General features: G+C 41.1%; 1 protein-coding gene across 1 annotated transcript; it reads left to right on the top strand.

Annotated features, from left to right (window-relative positions):
• The first annotated feature begins 6,333 nt into the window (after positions 1-6,333).
• Positions 6,334-18,102, top strand: ttc14 (tetratricopeptide repeat domain 14). Its single transcript, XM_071544613.1, has 13 exons — positions 6,334-6,451; positions 6,810-6,976; positions 7,178-7,305; positions 8,036-8,235; positions 8,481-8,565; positions 9,601-9,730; positions 10,292-10,447; positions 10,861-10,932; positions 11,242-11,361; positions 13,250-13,372; positions 14,753-14,870; positions 15,710-15,816; positions 16,061-18,102. Exons 2-13 carry the CDS (start codon positions 6,843-6,845, stop codon positions 17,136-17,138), a joined length of 2,451 nt encoding a protein of 816 aa, XP_071400714.1. The 5' UTR covers positions 6,334-6,451; positions 6,810-6,842; the 3' UTR covers positions 17,139-18,102.
• Positions 18,103-21,890: the final 3,788 nt, after the last annotated feature.

A 21,890-nucleotide genomic window follows, 5' to 3' on the forward strand; every position in this document is an offset into this window, starting at 1 on the left:
GGTAAGTTCAGATAAGCAACCAAATTGCTTTTACATATTCACAGTGGTGGACACATTTCTGGGACATTTATCTTACATACCGTATTGTACAGTTGGCTATCCTATGATATGTTCCTGTCCTCTCCGTTTTGTAATTTTTTACATTTATTACATGTAAACACATTGATGCTTTGCTTTGTTACAATCATCATTTCTCTAACAATGCTACCAAACCAATCCTGCTGTAATGCACATTCAATAACCTGTGTCCTCATCATCTCCCTGATTAGGCAAACATCAATTCAAAGATGAAGTAGAGGCACCTGATGCTACATGCCTGCATGTTAGGATTTGTTTATATTTCATGTTTATGGTTCACCTATGCCCTTTAGAGTGTACAAAGTATACAAAGCATTCCAAGGGTCAAATCAAACAGGAATCTGAAAGTGCCCTCAGAGAGCTCAACTACACATTCCAATGAATGGGCCTATTTTAATGCTGATTTTATGCTTTGAAATGCTAGGTGGTATAGGCTAATCGTCAGATATGCAGGTAAAATGTGTGTAATCAATCAAGATCAGGCAAGATAAACACAAATTAGTGTGGTTACATTTTTAAAGATTCTGTGCAATTATGCATATTTTAGCTTCAAATTATACTGTAATAATGACTAAACTCACTGTGGAAATTACTGATGAACTTTACAGCTTAAAAAATAATATTTTTTAAAGCTTTTTAAGTTATTTTTCATAAGCAGCAAACAGTAGCAGGTAGCAATATTTTCTAAAATGACAAATGGAAAAAAAAAGAGGAATCAAACACATTTATTCATGCTTATTTGTCAGGACTTTAACTGCTTTGCAACTACTCTTCCTGGAGTCCACTCAGAACACGGCATGTTACAAAGTAATGTAAAGACAATGCCAGGACAAAACATATAAAAACTCAAAAGGATTCATTATGACGCATCGTCAAAGCAATAAATAATATCACTTGTAATGAAACTTGTAATGAATAGTTACCTTGGCCAGCAGATACATGAAAATATCCAACCAACAATAGCAAACAAAGTATTTTTCTGTCCATGTTGCTTTACACCGGAGACCAACACTGCGTCTGTGACTGAGCGCTGCGCTTGCTTTGTGTGTTGAGGAGGAGTTTACAAAATATAAGACGCTCTTGACACGCTAAAAGCAAGCTGTCACTGAAGTCCATTAGTGATCCTTGTCAAACAGGTTTTCAGTTGTTTCTGTATTACCCTGCCAACATCATCATACCATTGAAAGAAGCTGGCATGACCTTGCACTATGCAGCATCACACTATGTTTACTCCAGCTCTGAAAGAATTACCTACAATCAGTTCAATCAGCAAACCAGTGTATGGATCATGGTCATGGACTTTGGGATTCCTGTTGGACTGTGGTTTTTCATCAGGGAAATGACCACTTTCTTGAAGGAAGACATCACACATATTGTTCCATAACCAACAAGGCAAACTCTCACAAGTACTGTGTCATTCACAGTTCATCCGTGATTGTGGTTTGGCACTATACCGTACACGTTTTGTGTCACGTTTCAACACTATTAAAAATGAATGACAACTTTTGAGACAGACACAACCTTTTGTCTCAAAGTAACATATGATGAAAATGGCATATCCTGTTTTGATAATAATAATAAATACAAATAAAAGTAATAAAAATAAAAAGAAATTAATAAAAGTTCAATGACACTAATGTCTGACAGAATTCTGCTTATTTCGGAGCCACAAATCTTTCTAGCAATGTCATTGGCTGGCAAGAATGTAAACAACAATTTAAAAATGTCATTACAAAGTGACAATAATATAATTTGGATGAAGAGCTTCTGAAATTGTGATGGGCAAGCCGTCTCATTTGCAGAATAAAATATCGCGATACGTATTGTCATATTTTGGGTATTGCGATACATAGAATTTCTATATATTCTCCCATCCCTAATAATAAAACAAAATATTCAAAATGCTTTTCAGTCTTTCCTTGTCCAGGCTTTTTAGTTCATCTTTATATAAGAAGCCAGTAATTCCTGACGTCCCTGTAATATTCATCCTTCTGATTGGCACATTTCAATTGGCTATATCTATTTTATCTTGCCTTGCACTCACAAAAAATATTCAAATTAAAAATATTAAACAAGTAGTTTTGCTTTCCATTGTTGATGCACAGGCATCCTAGGCTGCCAGGAGACTGATACTGCTTAAACTATTGACGTTGCTCCTGGTGTGTGAACTATCATAGCAGCTGGTATAAAATAACTGGATAATAACAGGGGGAAATAGCATCACATTGTGAGTTCACTAGTAAAATGCCATTGCGCTTCATTGGCCTTTTGCCAAAGCCAAACCATTACTGGAAACTCATCAAGATTCTTGTCAAACAGGTTTCTGACCTATGTGTTCTTCCTCATGTTTCGGTCAGCCTGCTTATTGCACTTCCGTCCAAACTTACTGTTCTAATTACATCTCCATATGCTAAACTCTTAACTCAGCTCCAGCTTTAAACTCTGCAATTATTTCTCTCCTGCTATATATCTGTTACTATTATTAACTTGTTATACTTTTTAGGATATTTCACTTTAATTGTTTTCTTATTTTCAAATGTAGATGAACAATGGAATGTTGAAGTGTCATGTCAATATTTTCCCTAGTTTACTCTATAAACTCAAACTTTAAACTCAGAGATTCTTTGGGACATTTAAGAAATGTCAGATATTACAGATATTACTTTTATTGTAAACTGTTTTTACACACTGGCCCGATGTTCAGATGAATGATTGTGGAAGTTGATGCTGTCACAGTTCACTGTCAGTGTATTTTATATGTTTTTTTAATGTTGATTTTTAATTAATTTGGTTGCAAATGTTTTGATACTGTTCATATATGAAAAAGCTGACTCAGCATTTTTGACACCATAATAAGTTGTATGAAAAGTTCTATATGTTGTATAAGTTGTATAGTAGGCCAAAGAATTGTATTTGTCAAAAAAAATGATGAGTCGATCGGTGCTTTTTCATACTCATACTAAAAAAGAGAAGCTTAAATGATTCATTACTTGGATTTATACTTGCTGAGTTTGAACTTTTAGTATTCTGCCCAGTTGTACTGACTACTACTCACTATTTAAAACACCATCTCCCATTCCTTTTTCCCTGTTTTCAGGCTGAACAGACAGAAAAAGAGAGAGCAAGGCCATTTATACAGTGGAATAAACAGTACAGATATTGTGTGATAAAGGTACTGACAGTTACGGAAGGCAAAATGTCACTGTGAAACAAAATACGAGCAGTGGAAAATTACTGAGCACAGACTATAAACTAAAGCAATAGTAATACAAGTATTTCGAGGTTTGTCTCAACATTCCCCTCTTTTGTCCTGCGAGGGACAAATATACGCTCACTGATCCAGGACATCCTTTGTGACCTGGGGTTTCAAACCAACAACAGAAACAGCAATATTACCAAGATCACTGATCACATGGGATGGGCAGAGGAAGAAAATGGAGGATAGTAAGCACCGCTGAAACCATTATTGCTACAAACAGGGCCATCAGAATTGGTTAGGTTAATGAACAGGGAAACATTCAACACCAAGAATCATCTAGTCTAGTCTAGAAACCAAAGATGTGAACCAAAGTACTACTGCCCCATGGGTGCAATATGAGTCAGCTAAGTATGGGGCAGTGAAAGGGGCAGGATACAGGGAGACCTAGGGCCATGGAGTGAGCGAGAGAACTTCTGGATAAGTTCAAGAACAGATTACAGACCCCCATTTGATGAGATTTTGTCTCTCGAACCCAAATCTGAGAATATTTTTATTGTCAGATATGATTTTGTCCAGAATTCCACGACTATCTGTATTGCAGGTAGAGAGATAACAGAGAAACTATGATCAAAACAGTCATTCTTCTACATTCTCTAATTGTGTTCACGTCTTGCGAATGAAATAATTCTGAAGTTTAACGATTCATCAATTCGCTGGGGACCCCCTGGAACTCTCTCAAGGACCCCTGGTGGTCCCCGGACCCCATTGTTGAGAACCACTGGTATAAGTGTATGTGTCATAAGCGGGGTGTGTAGGGAGCGTGACCCCCTTCATCTCCGGGCCTCTGTTCCAGGCTTCTAGAAAACGCAAGCACCAGGATCGACCAGGAAAGGAACATACACATTCCATTTCTATCTACTTTTAACGTAGGTTCTACATTTTTGTCCGCTATCTTAATCAATGGAGCTTGGATGTGATTGTGATCTGTACCTGTGTGTCCCGACTTCCCTGTTGCCGTGTGGGAGGTGGCTGCTGGGAAGTGCTGAGAACTGCCCAGCTCCGCCTGTGAAATGAGATACCCGCGCAGCCATTATTTTGGTTTGCAACTGGTCTCTGACTTGTTCCGTAGACCGATTGTGAGCCAACACTTGAGACATAATCTGTTTTTTTTCCAGACGATTCTTTGAGTTTAGGCTGTAAACCCCCCCCCCCCCCCACAAAAGGTTTGCGATTAGGAACGTGGGAGGCAGGTTTCCTATTTCTGCTGCAGCCATGCCACTACTGTCAACGCTTTGTTTTGTGGCATGAATGGCTGACCAGTTCACCTTGGGTTGGGTTTCTTTGGAGAACCACCTCAGCTACCAATCATCAGGATTATTATTATAAAAAAAAAAAAGGAGGAGTGAAAGGCTCAGAACAGGGTTTTCCTCCTGCTCCTCCTCCCCCATCATCATCATCATCATCATCATCATCTGTACAATATCTGATTTAAAGATGATTCTTGATTCTGTATATAATGTGTGTATAATGTATGTAATGTGTAATAACTCATGTATATAATGTAACCTGGTACACCAACAACTCCATATTTATTCCAGCATCTTTGCACTCTGCACCATTGCACTATTGTCCTAGTGTTGTTTACATATCTATCTATCTATCTATCTATCTATCTATCTATCTATCTATCTATCTATCTATATACTTTTTTTTATATATATGCATATTTGTACATAGTAGTTAAATGTTTAGGTTTACCTCTGTTCATCTTGTCCTTGTTTTTAGCTGTATATTTATTCTGTGTAAGTACATTGAGAGTCAAATTCCTTGTATGTGTACATACTTGGCCAATAAAGCTGATTCTGATTCTGATTCTGATTACCATAATTGTCAAAGGCCAGTCATCTTTAATGTGACCTCTGATGTCCGAAGGAAGGATCAGGTTAATCAATTGACCCAAATCTTGCAGATTAGGATTATACACAGAACACACAGTTTCCTGTTCCTGGCTCCTTGCACCTACCCCCGGGGGTCTTTGTGTACATCAGTACAATGTTTTTGGATGCAGTGTAATTCAAATTTAGACCATGGTATGTGAATGAATTCTTTGTGGCCACTCTCTCCATCTGAACCTGAATCATCCGGTGGAGGACTTGGCTTTTAGAGATGGATATACGGCTTTAATAGGTAAAGATTGTTTTTGCCAGATCTGGACTTTTTGACTGTTATTTGCCTGTTGTTCCAATTCAGCTTTTGGTTTCTGGAGAATTTACTTTTTCTCACACGTATCTTTGAATGAGCTCATTTGAGATTATAATTTCCCGCATTCCCAGTGAATGAATGTCTTCCATTTTTCGAACATGTTCTCTTACATTACTCACTTTGGTCAAATCAAAACTGGTTTGGAGGGAATTTGAGGAGGCCACCCTCTTCTGTCATATGAACCCATTTCTTCATTTTCTCGATACTTTCCTATCCATAATGTTCAAACTGGACCTTGGCACCGCCTTTCTTGCTGTCACTACAACCCATTTTCTTTCTTTCTACTTAAGTCAGTCCTTTTTTTTCCTAGTTTATCATTCTCTGAGTGTCCCCCGAACACTATTTAAACACTGCATCAACCTTCTTAAAGATTCAAAACAGACTTTCATTGGGTTTTCAAATGGTTCCCTTATCTCTTTAAATTTGGATAATGGTCACCGCTGTGTGTCAGGGCACCAAATTGTTGAGGAAAAAAATCTGTCCTCACTGTAGTTAGGTGTTGTTCAGCATTCAAGTTTTATTACTGCATATATAGTGTACAATATACAGAGATAGTAGACTATTAGTCTGTCTGAGTAGGCTGAACAGACAAAAGATTTATACAGTGGAATAAAAAATCCATGGGAAGATACTGATAAGCGAGTGAGCTAACACTAATAGGAACCTTTGTGATACGTTACCTTTTACTCAATAAAATTTCTGCGTGCATGAAGAAAACTCCCAAACTCCCAACCCCTATAGTTCCTAGGCGGAACTTGTTTCTCACGGTACAGTTTAAAATGTAACACACTTCTCCAGACTATCAAAGTGCTGCAGTTTTCACGATGTTACTGTTTACTTATTACAAATTAAACGGTTTGTTTTTCGTATAAGAAATGGAGCAAGTGGGCGAATTGAAACTACCAAATTGCTGTGAGTTTTTGCGTAAGACCAAAAAGTGCTAAAACAACAAGCTAGCCGTTAGCGCCACAGTGTTAGCATGCCTAGCGTTAGTTTTGCTAGCGAACGACGACTAACGTTGCATCACTCAGCTACAACCTGTCCACAAATATGTGCAATATTTAGCTAACTTAGCTGGCTGTCTGACCGACTTGTTAAATGCAACTGGATATGTTCGTGGAAATGTCTGTTATGTTCTGTGTAACGTGAGTTAAAGCCCACCCTGGCTAATTTGGTAAAATTGTTTTAACGATAGTTTCCTAACGTTAGGTTAACCATAGTAGCATTGCGATAAATAAATTCATTGTCCACTTCTTTTTACCTGTTGTAGGATGATGTGATAGCAGTCATTAAAGAGCAGAGAATGGACAGAGACTTATTGAGGCAGTGTCTGACCTATCATGGAGAATCACTGTTCAACACCCTGAAATGTGAACAGACAGAAAACCCAGACTTTCAAGCTGTAGTCGCTGACCTGTCCAAGGCTACATATGAGAGGTAAGCCTTCACTTTGATAAGATAACTATGTAAAGAGTGGGTATGGCTTCTGTCATTGCATCTCCCGATGTAGCCATCATAGAAGTCCAAGGTCCTAGCCCTGGATATACTGAGTAACCGTGATACACAAACAACTATGCTACAGGATTACATAACAAGGAGCAACTGATGAGTGTGTATGTGTGTGTGTTTTGTGTGCAGGGCGGGTGGAGTGCAGGGTGGTCACTTAGTGGAGCAGTTCATTGCCAGGAAAGCTGACATCCTATTCTGTCCCGCATGGAAGACCGCCACGCCTCGAGAGGAGGAGCAGGAGGAAGAGGAGGCTGCAGGTGTGTGTGTGTGTGCACATGAGCACATATTAGGGATGGGAGGATATAAGATTTTATCTTTTATTGCGATAAAAACACTCAAGATAATTTTATCTTGGTGAATTTCCATTATCGGGATAATCGGGAATATCCTCACATGAGCGTGAATATCCTCACATGTGACTTGAAAAAGCTGTCTAGTTCACTAATGTACAGTCCTATTGATTTCCTGATTTTTTTTGAATTTCCATTTGCCACATTTACAACACATAACTAATTGAACCATGTGAATGCTTGGATATCAGGTTGATAGGTAGATTCTTTTTATTAATGAAATTTTTTTCTCTCATTGTGATTACCTGCTGGGTGTTGCTGAGTCTGAATCTGTCCTTGTTTGTTTTTCACTAAAAAGGATGTTCACAAAAAAAAAAAAATGTGTCCTATGATGCAATAACAATATTTGCTTCTTAACAAAATGTAAGGTAAAGTGATTCCATTATGTTCTAGCGCCATTTTAAGAGTTTTAAGCATATTTTGATGATTATCGGGATAATATTGTGAATCACAATTATTTTGGCCAGGATAATCGTGACATGAAATTTTCATATCGTCCCATGCCTAGCACATATGCATCTTAATATGTTAATGTGATTGAATTGGAGAATCTATTAGTGGTGGGCCTCTCTGATATGCAAAATAATATCTATGTTTGTGATACACCTGATTCAACACTGTGTCTGTCCTCTCCTAGAACCCTATGCCATCATGCCACCAGTGGAGCTGTTCATGGAGGTGTCTTTCGAGGAGAGGAGAGCCATGCTGTACAGGGACCTGGAGAGGGGAGACGCTGTGGTGGGGAAGATCAACAACATCAGAGAGTACGGCTTCTTCCTCACTCTGCTCTGCATGGCCGGGGGACTGGAGAGAGACATAGAAGACCTAGAGCTGTCGGTAGGTTCATCAGCTCAGCCAGTTAATGCACATTAGCCTATGAATAAATACTCTGAGCATTTATGTTCCAGTATAATTTGGGCACATGACACATAGCTACAACGTTCTTGTCGGCTTTGTGGCATGTCTATCTCTTCCCCGATCTTTCCCCTCTCTCTCTCTCTCTCTATTGTGACTGTCTAATGGAGGTGAAAATTCCCCCAAAAATAATAGTTTCTCTTTCTTTGCTACCTCTCCCCCTCCAGGCGCTATGTCACATCAGAGAAATCCCCTCCACTGGCAGCCACGATGACCCGCTGTCCTACTACCAGATCGGAGACCTCATCAGAGGTCAGTGTCTTTGTCGGCTTTGTCATGAACAACAATGCTTCAGCTAAATAAATTTGGAGGATTATGGAGGGTCGATCCTAAACAAGTCGACATCTTGACTTCTTGAATGTCATTGTCGATCAAGGTGTAATTATAATAATAATGGGTTTATCAGGGTATAATTATTTGCTATATTTGTGAAGAGCTCCTACAGCCATTGTTAGTAGGAGCTCTATCACAAACAGCCAAATTTGTTTCTGTCAGTCAACCACAAAAATCCCGGAGTCATACACCACAACTTTATTTAATAGTCACGTTTTAATAGATGGAACAAAGATGCCAAGATAATAAGATGCATGCACGAAACCCAGCCCGTGATGGAATGTGGCGAACTAGACCAGGTTGCTCATTCACCACAATTAGCTGTGAATGTGCTATAAAAACAATGTTAACATCCTCATTCAGCCATGCTTTGCTCATAGACCTCTTAAGTCCGATGCCCGCATGCCCAATATGACTTCCGGTTCCATAGAAATTTCTCTATTCACATAATCGTCCCTGTCACAGTCTACATTTAATGCAGGATTTTCAAACTGGGTCTGTTTGTACCTATGTATATTTGTGTCTCTAATGGCACTGGATCTGTTGATTTCTGTAACCGTTTTCTAGTTTTCTACCACTGTTTTTATAGCACATTCACAACTAATTGTGATGAATGTGCAGCCTGGTCTAGTTTGCCACATTCCATTCAGGGCAACTTGTTTTTCTTGGCATCCTTGTTCCATCTTTTAAACTGGAACTATGAAACATAGTCGTGGTGTACAATTCCGGGATTTCTGCGGTTGACTGACCGAAACAACTGGGCTGTCTATACCTGGCCTACTGAAATTTCAGGTGCAAAAGTTCAAGACTCCAGATAAAACAGAAGTGCCCCATTTTTTATTTTCTTTATGTATTTTTTACCTACCTGCACCGATAAGTACAGGACCAGATGAGAGCAAATTATCAAGACCTACCTAAGGCAAAGCTTTACTTAAGCTCTGTGCTTTCTTGTAGCTGGAGTGAAGGACATTGACCGCTACCAGGAGAAGATCACAGTGTCCCTCCACCCGTCCTGTCTTTCCCCCAGCCTGGAGCACATCAAACTGGGAGTCATTGCCCGGGAGGAGCTGCCCATACACTACAGGTAACACACTATTCTGACTGTCCGTGTTTAAGTCAGGGTACTCCGCAGCCCCGCTGTGACAGATCCACGTGAGTACACTGTTTTTCCTGGCGCAAAGCCAAGAAGGGTAAGAACCGTCCTTGGCAGCATAACATTTGAATGCCTCAGTTATACAGTCTTTGGTCTTTGCCTGTTCTCAGACTTTTACCCTGCCGACCACCATACTCTGACTGACAGTGAGCTAATCAAATCAGAGCAGAACAATGTCTCTGTATGGAACAGGCTCCTGATTGGTTGCTTGTTGCGCTGCTCTACACCATCTGGTAGCACCTGTAAACTTTTCCTCCTGTTTCTCTCCCGCCTTGATGGTAAACTAGCCTAATATTAATAAAAACAAAGGTTATTACTTTTAACTAAAACTAAGACAAACTTGGTGATAAAAAACATTTTCATAAACTGAAATAGAAATAAAAATAAAAAGGAGACTTTGTGAAAAAAAAAACCTAAAACTGAACTAAAACTTTATACTAGAACTGAAACTTAATAAAAACCAAACTAAACCTCTCCTCTCCTCTCCTCCAGTCGTAGCGTTCGTGCAGCCAGCGACACCAGCGAGACGTATGAGCGCCTGCTGAGGGGTTGCCACGGTTACCACAACCCCTCCGTCGTGGAGTACCTCCTGGGGAAGGTGGGAGTTAGCGACACCCAGCCGCCATCGATGATGAGAGGCCTGCAGAGGTAAACATGTCGGCTGGCTGGCTGGCCAACACACATTTAATGACAGGTTATTACTGGTGGGAGTCAGTCTCACTCAACATAGTGTATGCTAAAGTGTGAAGAACATGGAGGATTTGGTGTCACTTAATGGGTAAGTTGACAAATTGGCCAATCTCCCAAAAACTCAAATATGTGAGAAAAGGTGGCCATACTTTGAAGAACCGATTATTAAACCCATGGAGAGCAAACCTCTTCTCCTCTAGATTCAAGGACCTTTTTGTGTTCCTGAACCAGCCGGGAGAGGCTTCTTTCCAATTTTAAAAAGGATTACCCTTCTAGGTAGGAGAGTAGAGGTAACCTTGGACTACTTTGAATGTCATTACACTGAGCGATGTATCCTCTCCCTCTCTGTGCCTCCCTCCCTCCCTCCACAGTAAACTTTTCGAGGAGGAGGACTTTGCCTCCGCGATCAGGAAGAAGCAGTCCGCATCCTGGGCCCTGAAGTGGTAATTCTCTCCTTTTTAACTTTCACCACAGCGGACTAGGTCTCTCTAAGATGCTCATTGTCCCACTGATGTGACAAAGGTGGTCCTTCAACTAACTTACTTTCACCAAAGCAGGTCCTGAAACGGCGGAACTGCCGCACAAAATAAACTACTTAACCTTGGGTCCTGACAATTCTGGTCCCTCGTATTTGGCTCTGGTTATCAGAACGCTTTTCAGTTTGAAACATCGACTGGTCTTGCCAACATTAACTTGACCTTGTTTTCCGTCTGTCTGTCTGCCTGTCTCCCCATCTCCCTTTGTCCCGTCAGCGTGCGTGCCGGGGTGGACCACTTTAAGCACGGGCGCCATGTGGAAGCGATGAATGAATACAACAAAGCCCTGGAGATCGACACTAATAACGTGGAGGCTCTGGTAGCGCGGGGAGCTCTGTGAGTTCATTTTTATTTAAGCCCATATAATCCACTCTTGATGTTATTATATTTTTTTTTTTTTGGCACTTTCTGCGCGGACTGAGAATTGCGGTCCACAAAAACTGCAAGTTCTGGCTTCAAAGCGATATTTCACACGGGTCGAATATTCAGTTTTCCCTATTAGTTTTCTTGTGGAGCCCATGTGATCAGTATTGAGGCTTGTTTTCCCAGCTCTCAATATCAATAACAGGCAACAATTACCTCTTGAAAAATGTTACCCTAAACATAGAATGAAATGATTTTTTTGCTTAATTGTTCATGTCATGAATGTGTGAGAAGAATGACTTAGACTTGGTTTTTAAGTGCAACCGTGAAAAGTGTAGGGCAAAACGTTGTGCTAATATCATATTGCGGAAATGAAGCCTTTACAGGAGGTATTGTTCATGTGCTATCGGATATATCGGATATATCGGATATATAACGTCTTTTCTAGTTAATTTTCTAGTTACATTTTTGTGGTTCAGGGCTTATATAGACATTAGTGGTCTACAGTTAATTACATGCTACAGACATATCAGCATAAAAGCTTATAATGTCATGATCACAAGTGCCTATCAGTGCCAGTGGCCACCTGTTACATCATAACTGACTCATCCCACCAATTATAAACAAACACTACCCTCAAAATACACCTTGCCAAACATTCAAAATATACATATGCAACAGTCAAATAAGTTACAATCATCAATCATAACACACAACAGTAGCCCCTCTGCTATCTGCTCATAATACCATTGAATGGCTTACTTTAAAATGTCTCTCTATTTCTATCTTAGACCTCAATCATAATACCAATCTTTTACCCACTTCAACATCCCTAACAAGGCTACCAAAACAAAAACAAACCCACACAAAGGGCCACACTAACAAAAATAATCAGACTAACACCTGCTGCAGTCTGTGTACTGAATTGAGTACTTATCTTTGTGACTGTTAAATAAATAGCAGTCTGTTTTCATAAGAAGTGGTTCGTATCTCCTTTTTTTCCTAAACTATGTTTGTAAAATGAAAGAGTGACTATGCATGACAGTGGATTGCTAAAGTGGTCAGCATTAAGTGTTACATAAACACCAAGAGTACACATAAGGTAATGCATTCCTGTGGGTATCGCCCTCTTAACTCATGTTTTAGTTATCACTACCGCATGCAGAAATTGGAACATATCTTTGGCTTGGTGCCCGGCCTAATAATGCAATAATAAGTGTGAACACATGTAAAAAAACGAAACAAAAAAAACACTGTACACGCATAAAGCGTTACCAAAACACTCGCTGAGTGCTTTGCCTTTGAAACCTAATGAAGCACTGTTATAGTGTGACAGTTTAACATACAATAGAGCCTCATTTATCAAACATCAAACATGACTGCTTAAATGAAAGAGGCATAGCAAATAAATGATGCCGCTATGTGAAAATAATATTTCAGTAATGTTAGGATTCCTGGTCAACATACGGTATATAGTGTTTTAAAACACTTGTGCATGCATCGGTAATGTATTAAAACTAATAGAAATGACCTGAAATATACATTGTAAGGTTTTTCCTCATATTCCACTCCATTATAGTCATCTGAATAACTCACTAGTTTGAACGACCACTATTTCCAAAGGGTTTGGGTTAGCAATCTTATACTATAGTTACAAGTGGAGAAGTAACCTAGGAGTAGCATTAAGCTGTTTGACAGAAATCTTAAGTGCTTTCCCACCATTTAACTAAAATGAAAAACCAAAATCCCTCTAAGGAAATGATTACCCATTCGCGATAGCTACTGCTAAAAAGATGTTTGTTTTCTTTCTTTGGGTGGCTTTTTTCCTCACTCCAGTGTTTCCCTCACTGTCCATTCCCAGGTATGCCAACAAAGGCAGCATCATGAAGGCTATAACAGACTTTGAGCTGGGCCTGGAGAGCTGTCCTGACCACCGCAACGCCAAGAAGTACCTCTGCCAGACGCTGGTGGAGAGAGGGAAACAGTGAGCAATGCTACGCTTTTGTGTGTGTGTGTGTGTGTGTGTGTGGGTGTGTGTTGTCGTGACAATACCAGAATTCTGACTTTGATGTCAACCAGTTTAGGTGAACTGTGGTTAAGCTGAAGGCGTGGTGCACTGTTTGACACTGTTGTCACGTGTTCAGCTGTTTAACTCTTACCTGCTGCAGGCCACTGTCAAGAGCCAGACCGCAGCTCTGTCTGTTCCAATCCTTCTTTGTCTTCTTTTAACTATTCCATTCTACATGTGTACGTCCCCTGGAGGTGATGTTGACATGGAATTTTAGCTTGCAGGATGCATTTGGTGGAACAAGACACTTAACACTGGCAGCAGGGTGTCTACATGCCCTTAAAGACACGTGTTGTCTGGTAAACCAAGACTGTTATAGAAACTTGTATTGGCGTCAGTATCTATCTCAAGCGGTTAGTGATCACAGTCCAAACACAGAACTAATTCAGCTTTTACAGTTACTGTACTTGTTGAGGCAAACACAAAGCACAAATAGTATCAAGATTATTGAGATTAAGATTATTAAACATCAAGGAATTATGGGTTCGTGTTACATTTAGAAATGCCACAGCCGTCTTGGAGAGATCGCGGTGTAACGGAGACAAATCATGACCACGTTTCTGGGAATTCACTCACACTGGGAGGGACTGTGGGCACCAATGCATCAGGTTCTATGTGAACAAATACCAAAGACCAGTCTGGCTCTGTATTTGGAGGATATCCCTGATGAAGTGATGAGGAGCGAGATACATTGCAGCAGGGAAGAAGGCCTTCGCTTGTAAGGGGCTGCAGATGGAGCCCCTGTTTACTGATAACTGGATTGAACTTGACTCAGAGATTTTATGAAATGGAAAGGCTTACATCTCTTCTTTTCTAGCCAAAATGAGAGTAGTGGATTATTTAGAGTTTAGAGTTTTTTATCATTCTGTATTATAAGATGTCTAAATTCACAGCCTTGAAAGAGCGTAGATACAGAAAAATACAGCGTTTACGTCTTAAATAGCGTTTCAGAGTTGTTAAGAATAGGTTGGAATGTCCAAATAGGTTTGCAGGGCCCGGTCAGTATTAACAACACCGGGCTGAACGCACTAAAGAATGACAGAAATGCTGTTTTGGAGCAGATGAGTGGCACATTTAGTGAGTGAGCATTAGCCAGACTGGTTTGTCCCTGTGTTATAAAGTACGTTAATGGAGTGACCAGAGGTGTAACCGCTGCCAAGAGAGCTTTGTTATACTTAAGTAGATTGGGTGTATAATTGTTATGTTACGTATTATATAATTGAATAATTAGTTACTGATTCAAACCCATGACCTAGTTTGCTCAGAGGTGTGTGTGTGTGTGTGTGTGCACTCCAGGCTTGAGGAACAGGAGAAACTAGTGACAGCGGAGGGGTTGTACAGGAGAGCTCTGTCTCTAGATGACTCATACCCCGAGGCACAGGAGGCCCTGCGCAAGATTACAGATACAATACAGGTGAGCTAGCCATGACACACACACACACACACACACACACACACACTCATGCCCGCTTGCATGGATGGACACACACAACACAACATGAATTCACACTCATTCAGCAGCAGAAGCAAAGATACCATCAGACGCACACAGCGTATGAAGCTTGCAAGACACACACGCAACGACACTACGGTTTGTAATACTGATGAAGTGTTTCGGTGTGTGTGTGTGTCTCTGTGACCCCTCCCGGGACTCTGCCCTTTGAACCCTCTCGACTGCCACGGCCTCGTCACCTGCCTGTCGGGGGGGTGGGGGAAACAAAACAAACTACCAAACGACAACGACTCTGCCACCGGACGCCGGTTTGCACCGATGTTCCCCCCGGGTCCTGATACGGTAACTGTGAAACCCTCTCTGTCGCCATGGGGAACAAATGCTGTGTGTGTGTGTGTGTGTGTGTATGTGTGTCTCTGCCTATATCTCTGTCCACCCTCTATGCCAACAACCTCGCTCTTGAATCACACCGCTTTCCACATGGTAAACGCGTTTGCCATAAATCTCTCCATCCTTCTGTCTTCTGTTTTTTTTTTTTTTTTTGGGTCATTACGCTCTCCTTTTCACCTCTCACTCTCCCCTCGCTCCTTCGACTCGCCCTTTCCCTGTCCACGCTCCTCTCCTCCTCCGATCTGAACGAATGGCTGAATGCTGTTTTTTCGGGGCTCTCTATATTGCATGTCTGGTGTCAATGGTGTGTGTATTTTGTTTGAATACTTGCGGGCGTCGGTGTGGGGGGTGGGGGGGGGCTGCCAATTGTTCCTGCCTCGCGTTTGCCTTGCCCGGCTGCCTTTTTAAAGAAATCCATCCGCCTGCGAGAAGAGGCGCTGGCTAAGGAGCAGGAGAAAGCCAAAAGCGGCCAGACCAGCGCGGAGAAATTGCGTAAGATCCTAAAAGAGGAGAAGAGGTGAGTTGACTCTGTTCGTTGGAAGGTATGGAAGGTAAACGGACTGCTGGTAAAGGCATGTCAGTTCAAACGTATAAGGAAAATACACATTAAGAAACATAAATAACTTAAATCAGATAGCATAAATACACACATATGCACATGGTATTCTTTATTTAGATGGCAATTGAATCTGTAGAAGCAAAGCAACTTTACAGCATCATCATCTGTGATCAGATTGTCAGTGGATGTCCTCTATCTCCAGGATGAAACGGAAACGGAAGAGATCGGCCTCTTCCTCCTCGTCCTCGTCGTCCTCCTCCTCCTCCACCCCCGGGCGCTCCTCCTCCTCCCCCTCCTCCTCCTCCGCCGCCTCCTCCCGCCGGAGGTCCAAAAAGAGGAAAAAGAAGCGGCGGCGGTCCGACCGGGGCCGCGGGAGCAAGCGCCGCCGCAGGGTCTCCTCCCGGGACGACGGCAGCAGAGAGAAAGAGAGGAAGGAGGACGAGGAGGAGGAGTGGTACCCGGCGCCGCCCGACACCTCCGCCACCTTCCTGAACCAGAGCGGGGGGTTCGGGTTGGAGGGGCGGGGGGAGGAGGAGGAGGACAGGAGGATCAGCCAGCTGTACTCCTTGTCGGCGGCCTCGGAGGACGAGGCGTCCGACTCGTCGCGCAGGGAGAGGAGGAAAAAGGGCGGGGAGGAGAGCGGGAGGGGGCAGGAGAGCCAGAGCAGAAGCCCCGACAGAGATGAGGGGAGGAGGAGGAGCGGAGAAGGGAGGGATAGGAGCAGGGAGAGAGGGAAGGAGGTCAACGGGAGAGAGAGGAGAGACAGCGAAGCCGCCAGGAGGAGCAGCTTAGACGAGAGGAGGAAGCGGAAGGTGTCCTCCTCCTCGGTCGAATCCAACTCCCGCTCCGAGTATTCCCGGAAATCTCAGAGCCGGGACTCGGCCGCCCCGCGTTCCGACAGGAGCTCCGGCCCCGCTTCCAAACGCCCCGACGGCCGGGCGAGAAACGACTCCGCCTCGTCTAAGAGGAGCTCCTTAGACGGAGGTAGGTATGAGAGCGGAGGGCGGGAGGAGGCGGCGGAGGAGGAGGCGGCGGCGGCGGCGGCGGCCACCGGAGAGAAGGAGGGGAGGAGGGCGAGAGCAGAGGAGGAGAGCGGCAGCAGAGGCGGCGGCAGGTCAGAGGGAGGGAGATTGACGGGCGCCGGGAGCCGTAACGGACAGAGCAGCGCCACCTCAGTGCCAGGGGGAGGGCCTAAAAAAGCCCTCCCCGCCAACCTGTTGGATATCTTCAGTCAGATTGCCCAATTTGAGAAGGAGAAAGGACTCAAGCCAAAAAAATAACCCCAAACCCTTTTTTTTTTTTTTTTTTTTTTTTGGTATTGGAGTCAGATCGTCTTCATTTGCAAAGTCCAGGATGTGCACAATACAAGGAATCTTAAATGGAAAATGGAAAAGTGAGGTAGAGTTTGAAGAAAATAGAGACTGCCAATGTCTTTTGATGCCATGACTTCTCTGTCCGGGCTATGCATGAAGAAGCTATAGCTGGAATGGTGGGAGAATGTTGTTGTTAGTTACCTTCAGTGTTGAAATGATCTCCAAATTCATTTTCCGTTGAAATGTCTTACTCTTAATCGTAGATTAAGGCCTTGTCACAACAGATAATGTAAGAACTGGCAGATAATATAATAGCAGGCCATAACGCAATAAAATGTCCCTCTAAATGGGTGAAAATGTAATCAAACCTGTTAATTTCACCTCACATTATTTGTTTAACTGGTGGTTATTATTTCATAAGGGGTGTAACATTTTCAGTAAAGATGTAATAATGTAATTGTGAGAATAACAATTCAATAGCTTGAGTTATTAGTCAATATTGTTACATCATCAGTTATAAATATGTTGCCCCCCTTATGAAATAGTAATCACCAGTTAATGGAGCTATGTAATGTAATGATTAACCCATTTAGATACATTTTCTTTCAAGTTATTACATTATGCAGCAGTTTCTACATTATCAGTTGCTACAGGCCTTAATATGTTCTGTTGTTGAAGTGGAATTCCGATACGTATGGCCTGTTCTGTTTTATTTTTTTTCTTAAGTTGAGACATTTTTGTGTTCAGAAGATACTGCCTTATGTCTGCCATGCCATTTTAACACACTACATTCTTGTTAAACCTCTTCCAAAACAAGCTGACTGTTAGTGTTCTGTGTGCAGCTCTAGACTATAAACTTGTTCCATTTAATTCCAAAAACATGTTCACCGTGGTAAAATGAACTCAATAATCAAATCAATAAAGCATCAAGTACAATAACTGAAACCGCTCCCGCCACAGTGTCTTTTGTTTTTAGAAACATGGTTATTAGGACGGATTATGTGTTCCGTGCTGTGTTATTGATTTTAGTTTGGTCAGAAAGCCCAGCTGGTGTAGGGTCTGACATCTATGAGAAGCTGATTCCATTTCTTTAACAGACTCAAGAGACAAATTATCTTTGTGCTTTATGTCAGCATACAAATGGAATGTTATTCTTTGAGGGCTTGCGTGTGGCATTTTTTTAAACATCAATACACCATTGACATGAATTAATTATTACCTTGCTATAATTACTGTAAACAAATGAGACTGTGGTGGAGACAATTAGTTGCCTCCATATTACACCAGTGGTATTGTTAGTGATAGTATTTCTCAAACAGACCCTACCTATAGAATATTTACCTTAATATAGCATTGTCAAATGTTGATAGCATAGTGTAATGGATGTAGAAAAATGACACCATCGTGGTGAAAATTGGTTTATTTATGCTGAAAAAAACATTCATTTATTTGGTTGAACATTTTAGTTTATTCAAACATTCTTAAGTAAAATTGTATATATGTATTGTAATTGTATAAATTAACCAAATTTTCCTATTGTATTCCTTTCCAGCTAGTGTTACAACTTACCCCAGTAGTGGGGTATGTTGTAACAGTGGAATTTTGTATTTTAACGTTAGTACTAAAATCTGTAGTATACAAATAGGTTTGGCTTGTATCAAAATTTGAGAGATCTAGCAGAAACAACCACTGAGGTGTAGATGCTGAAACCAAAAGTGTTACAACTAACCCCTGCCTCCCCTATACAAATTGCACATTGGTACGTTCCTATATCATTTTAACAGGAATTGGACATCCTTTCCAATTAATTCCAATGTTTTGAAGGAACATAAATTGATATTATAATGCTTTCATCAGGGATGGAGGTAGGACAAGTTCTAAGGGAAAATGTATATTTTCATGTATTTTCATTCCTCATAACTCATTGTTATCCAGTGGATGTTGTCTACCTTCCAAACCAAGGCAATATTGCCGTCAAAATGTTGACTCTGCATGATGGCATATACACATCTAGTTGTCTCTCACCCTTCAACTCAGGAAATTAAACCCCGGAGTGGCCTTATGGCTTATTGGTGCTTTAAGCTACTTGGTGTCACATATTTGATTTAATAACTGGACACACACACACGCTTGCACACACCAGTGGCTTGTGCGACCAGCCATGCATCGGCCCGTGCCAAAGTAGCTTACTTCAGGCTTAGCTGCCAACCTCTCTCGTTCCTCCTCCATCATTACTGGGCCCATCATCAGTGATGCAGCAGGGAGAGAGAGGCTACACATCCCACTCTATCTTGTTAGGGCAGATTAACTACTAATATACAGGCAGCAAAGAAGCCTCTTCATCCATCTAATACTGTATACACACAGGCTCCTGATCCTGTTCTTTCTGTCTCAATGGCCTGACATCTTAATCTTCATGAATACTGACTATAGGAGATCTTAGCCGTTGAGCTGGTCCTTGTGTTCAGTAGGTGCTTGCTCTGTGGGGTCATTATTAGTCCTCCAAAGGAAGGAAGTTGTTAAAAACTGAACACAAGAAAGAAATTGGCACAGACAATAAAGTCAAATCTGATGTCATATTATAAGGGTAATAACACCAGAAGAGTGTCCTATCAATCCAGACTCCTTTTATATCTAGGCCTTCACAGAGGGAATGATAAGCGACTTTGTGGCACAGATCTGATCTCAAAAGAGAAAAATCTGATTCCAGGTAAAATTAGATCTGTTCCAAAGAGGAAAACTACATATATTGGGAGATGTACTGGGAGATGAGATAAAAAGCTCTTTATCAAGATAAACTGTAAGTTTGTAGCAGTTCTTTTCAGTGTTTTGTTCATTTGAAACGTATCATTTCAAATATGTTATTTGAAAGAATATAGTAGTACTTTATAATGTGGTAATTGATTTTATTTTATTTTTTTTGCTCTTATATGTATCACCGGAAGATGTATGTTTTGTAAAATGGTGGTGTCCTGTAATCCCATGTGGGATGGGCCAGATGTTTGGCATGAAACAGAAATAAAAACTAACTAACTAACTAACTCACTAACTGACTTCAGCTGTAGTCACCATAGTTAGTTCTTCTGGGTTCTACCTACTCAACTCGGCGTTCACTCTGCCCATTAAAGCAGTTAAACGTTAACGCTGAAACAGAGAGGACAAAAGAACACGAGTGGGAATAAGAGAGGAACTCAGAAGCCCAAATACACCACTCATGCATGCAGAAAGTCTTTTTATGTGTGATCTTTTCACCATGCGTTTTCAGGGCTATATTCACAAAACCTACAAAAAATGTTAATTAATGCCAGAGAATTGAATTGAATGATAAATGCACATTGTAACCACTCAGTGTCCGATTAAAAAAAAAAAAATCCTCAGTTTTGTGTGTAGGTCCAATCAGAGACCTCTGTGAGTATAAAAGAATACACTTACAAAGAAAAAATATCCACTGTACATGCTGTACTTACTGTATAGAGTAGGGAGCCTTTTAGGCTGTTTTTGAATATTACTCTGACCCCCTGGATGAGCATGGCTACATATTTGTTAGGATTCAGAATAGATTGAATAAGAAACATTCCTCATCACTGAGTGCAGATGAATGAGCGAGGTCTGCAGCGGTGCAGCCGTCCACTGGAGGGCAGTGCAACACCAGCTCTGTGGACACATGGGTGCTAGTGGGTGCTGGAAGTGGAGGGCAATGGGTGTTGGGGAAGAGTCCAGAGAGAGAGAAGCATTATAGCCTGTTTTTGATGCTCTCCATCCCTACTGCTGGAGCTCCCCGCCTTTGTTTGAACTGTGTTTCATGCGGAATAAACATTAATATAAGTGTAGATCCGTCAGACAGATCACACACACTATAAACAAAAGTGTTAGTTAGTTAATGAATGAATGAATTCAATTTTTCTTTTTGTTGTTAGTGTTTTCTACATTTGTTTCAGAAACTTTTTGGGGTAACACAACTGCAACATTGAGGGAAATTATGTTATGTTTGCACCAAAATATTTTCTGATCATGTTGTCAAAGCAATATAAAAAATATTGTATTTCTGTAGTAAATGTTAGGATACTAAACAAACATCATAGCTATTTTTTTTTTCAATATCATGAACCTATACTGTAGTTCAAAAAATATATAAGAGAAAATCCCGCAGTAAACACAAAAAAACAAAAAAACAAGCAAAAAACAGGAGTTAAAGTACGACAAGGTCACTATAAACTCACTATGTAGGACCACAGTCCTTATAGCAATATTAAAGTAATATTTCTATACAAAAGCCATGTTTTTGGAATGCATCCTATACGTGGATGTAGTAAAGGATGAACCCACCCAAATTCAATTTTCCCATCTTTTTCGGCAGAAATAAATGATATAAATTCAGAGTATGTACCACATCGCTCATCCTGTGGGTATATTTCCGTGGAAAATTCCATTTACACACTATCACCCATTCAGGGACACAAGTAAACACATGTTCATGTAGATTTCAGACACACAGACACATTGTCGCTGTCCTCTTCTGCGGACCTGAAGGACTTTATTTCTTAGGGAGGTTAAATCCTGACCCTGCACTGTTGCAATAAACTGAGAGTGGGGGAAAAAAAAAAAGTAGCGGAGAAGGAAAGAAAGAGGAAGCGAGGGAGAGAGAGAGAGAGAAGAAAAAGAATAAGAAGACCTTTAGTCCTTGAAGGTCTGAGTCTCTCCATCGGTTCGGGAGGTCAG

The sequence above is a fragment of the Centroberyx affinis genome, unplaced genomic scaffold (genome assembly GCF_046629955.1).
Source record: "Centroberyx affinis isolate AG114_WGS23_722 - 3 ecotype Tasmania unplaced genomic scaffold, CSIRO-AGI_Caff_v1 ptg004616l_1, whole genome shotgun sequence".
Classification (NCBI taxonomy): Eukaryota; Metazoa; Chordata; class Actinopteri; order Beryciformes; family Berycidae; genus Centroberyx; species Centroberyx affinis.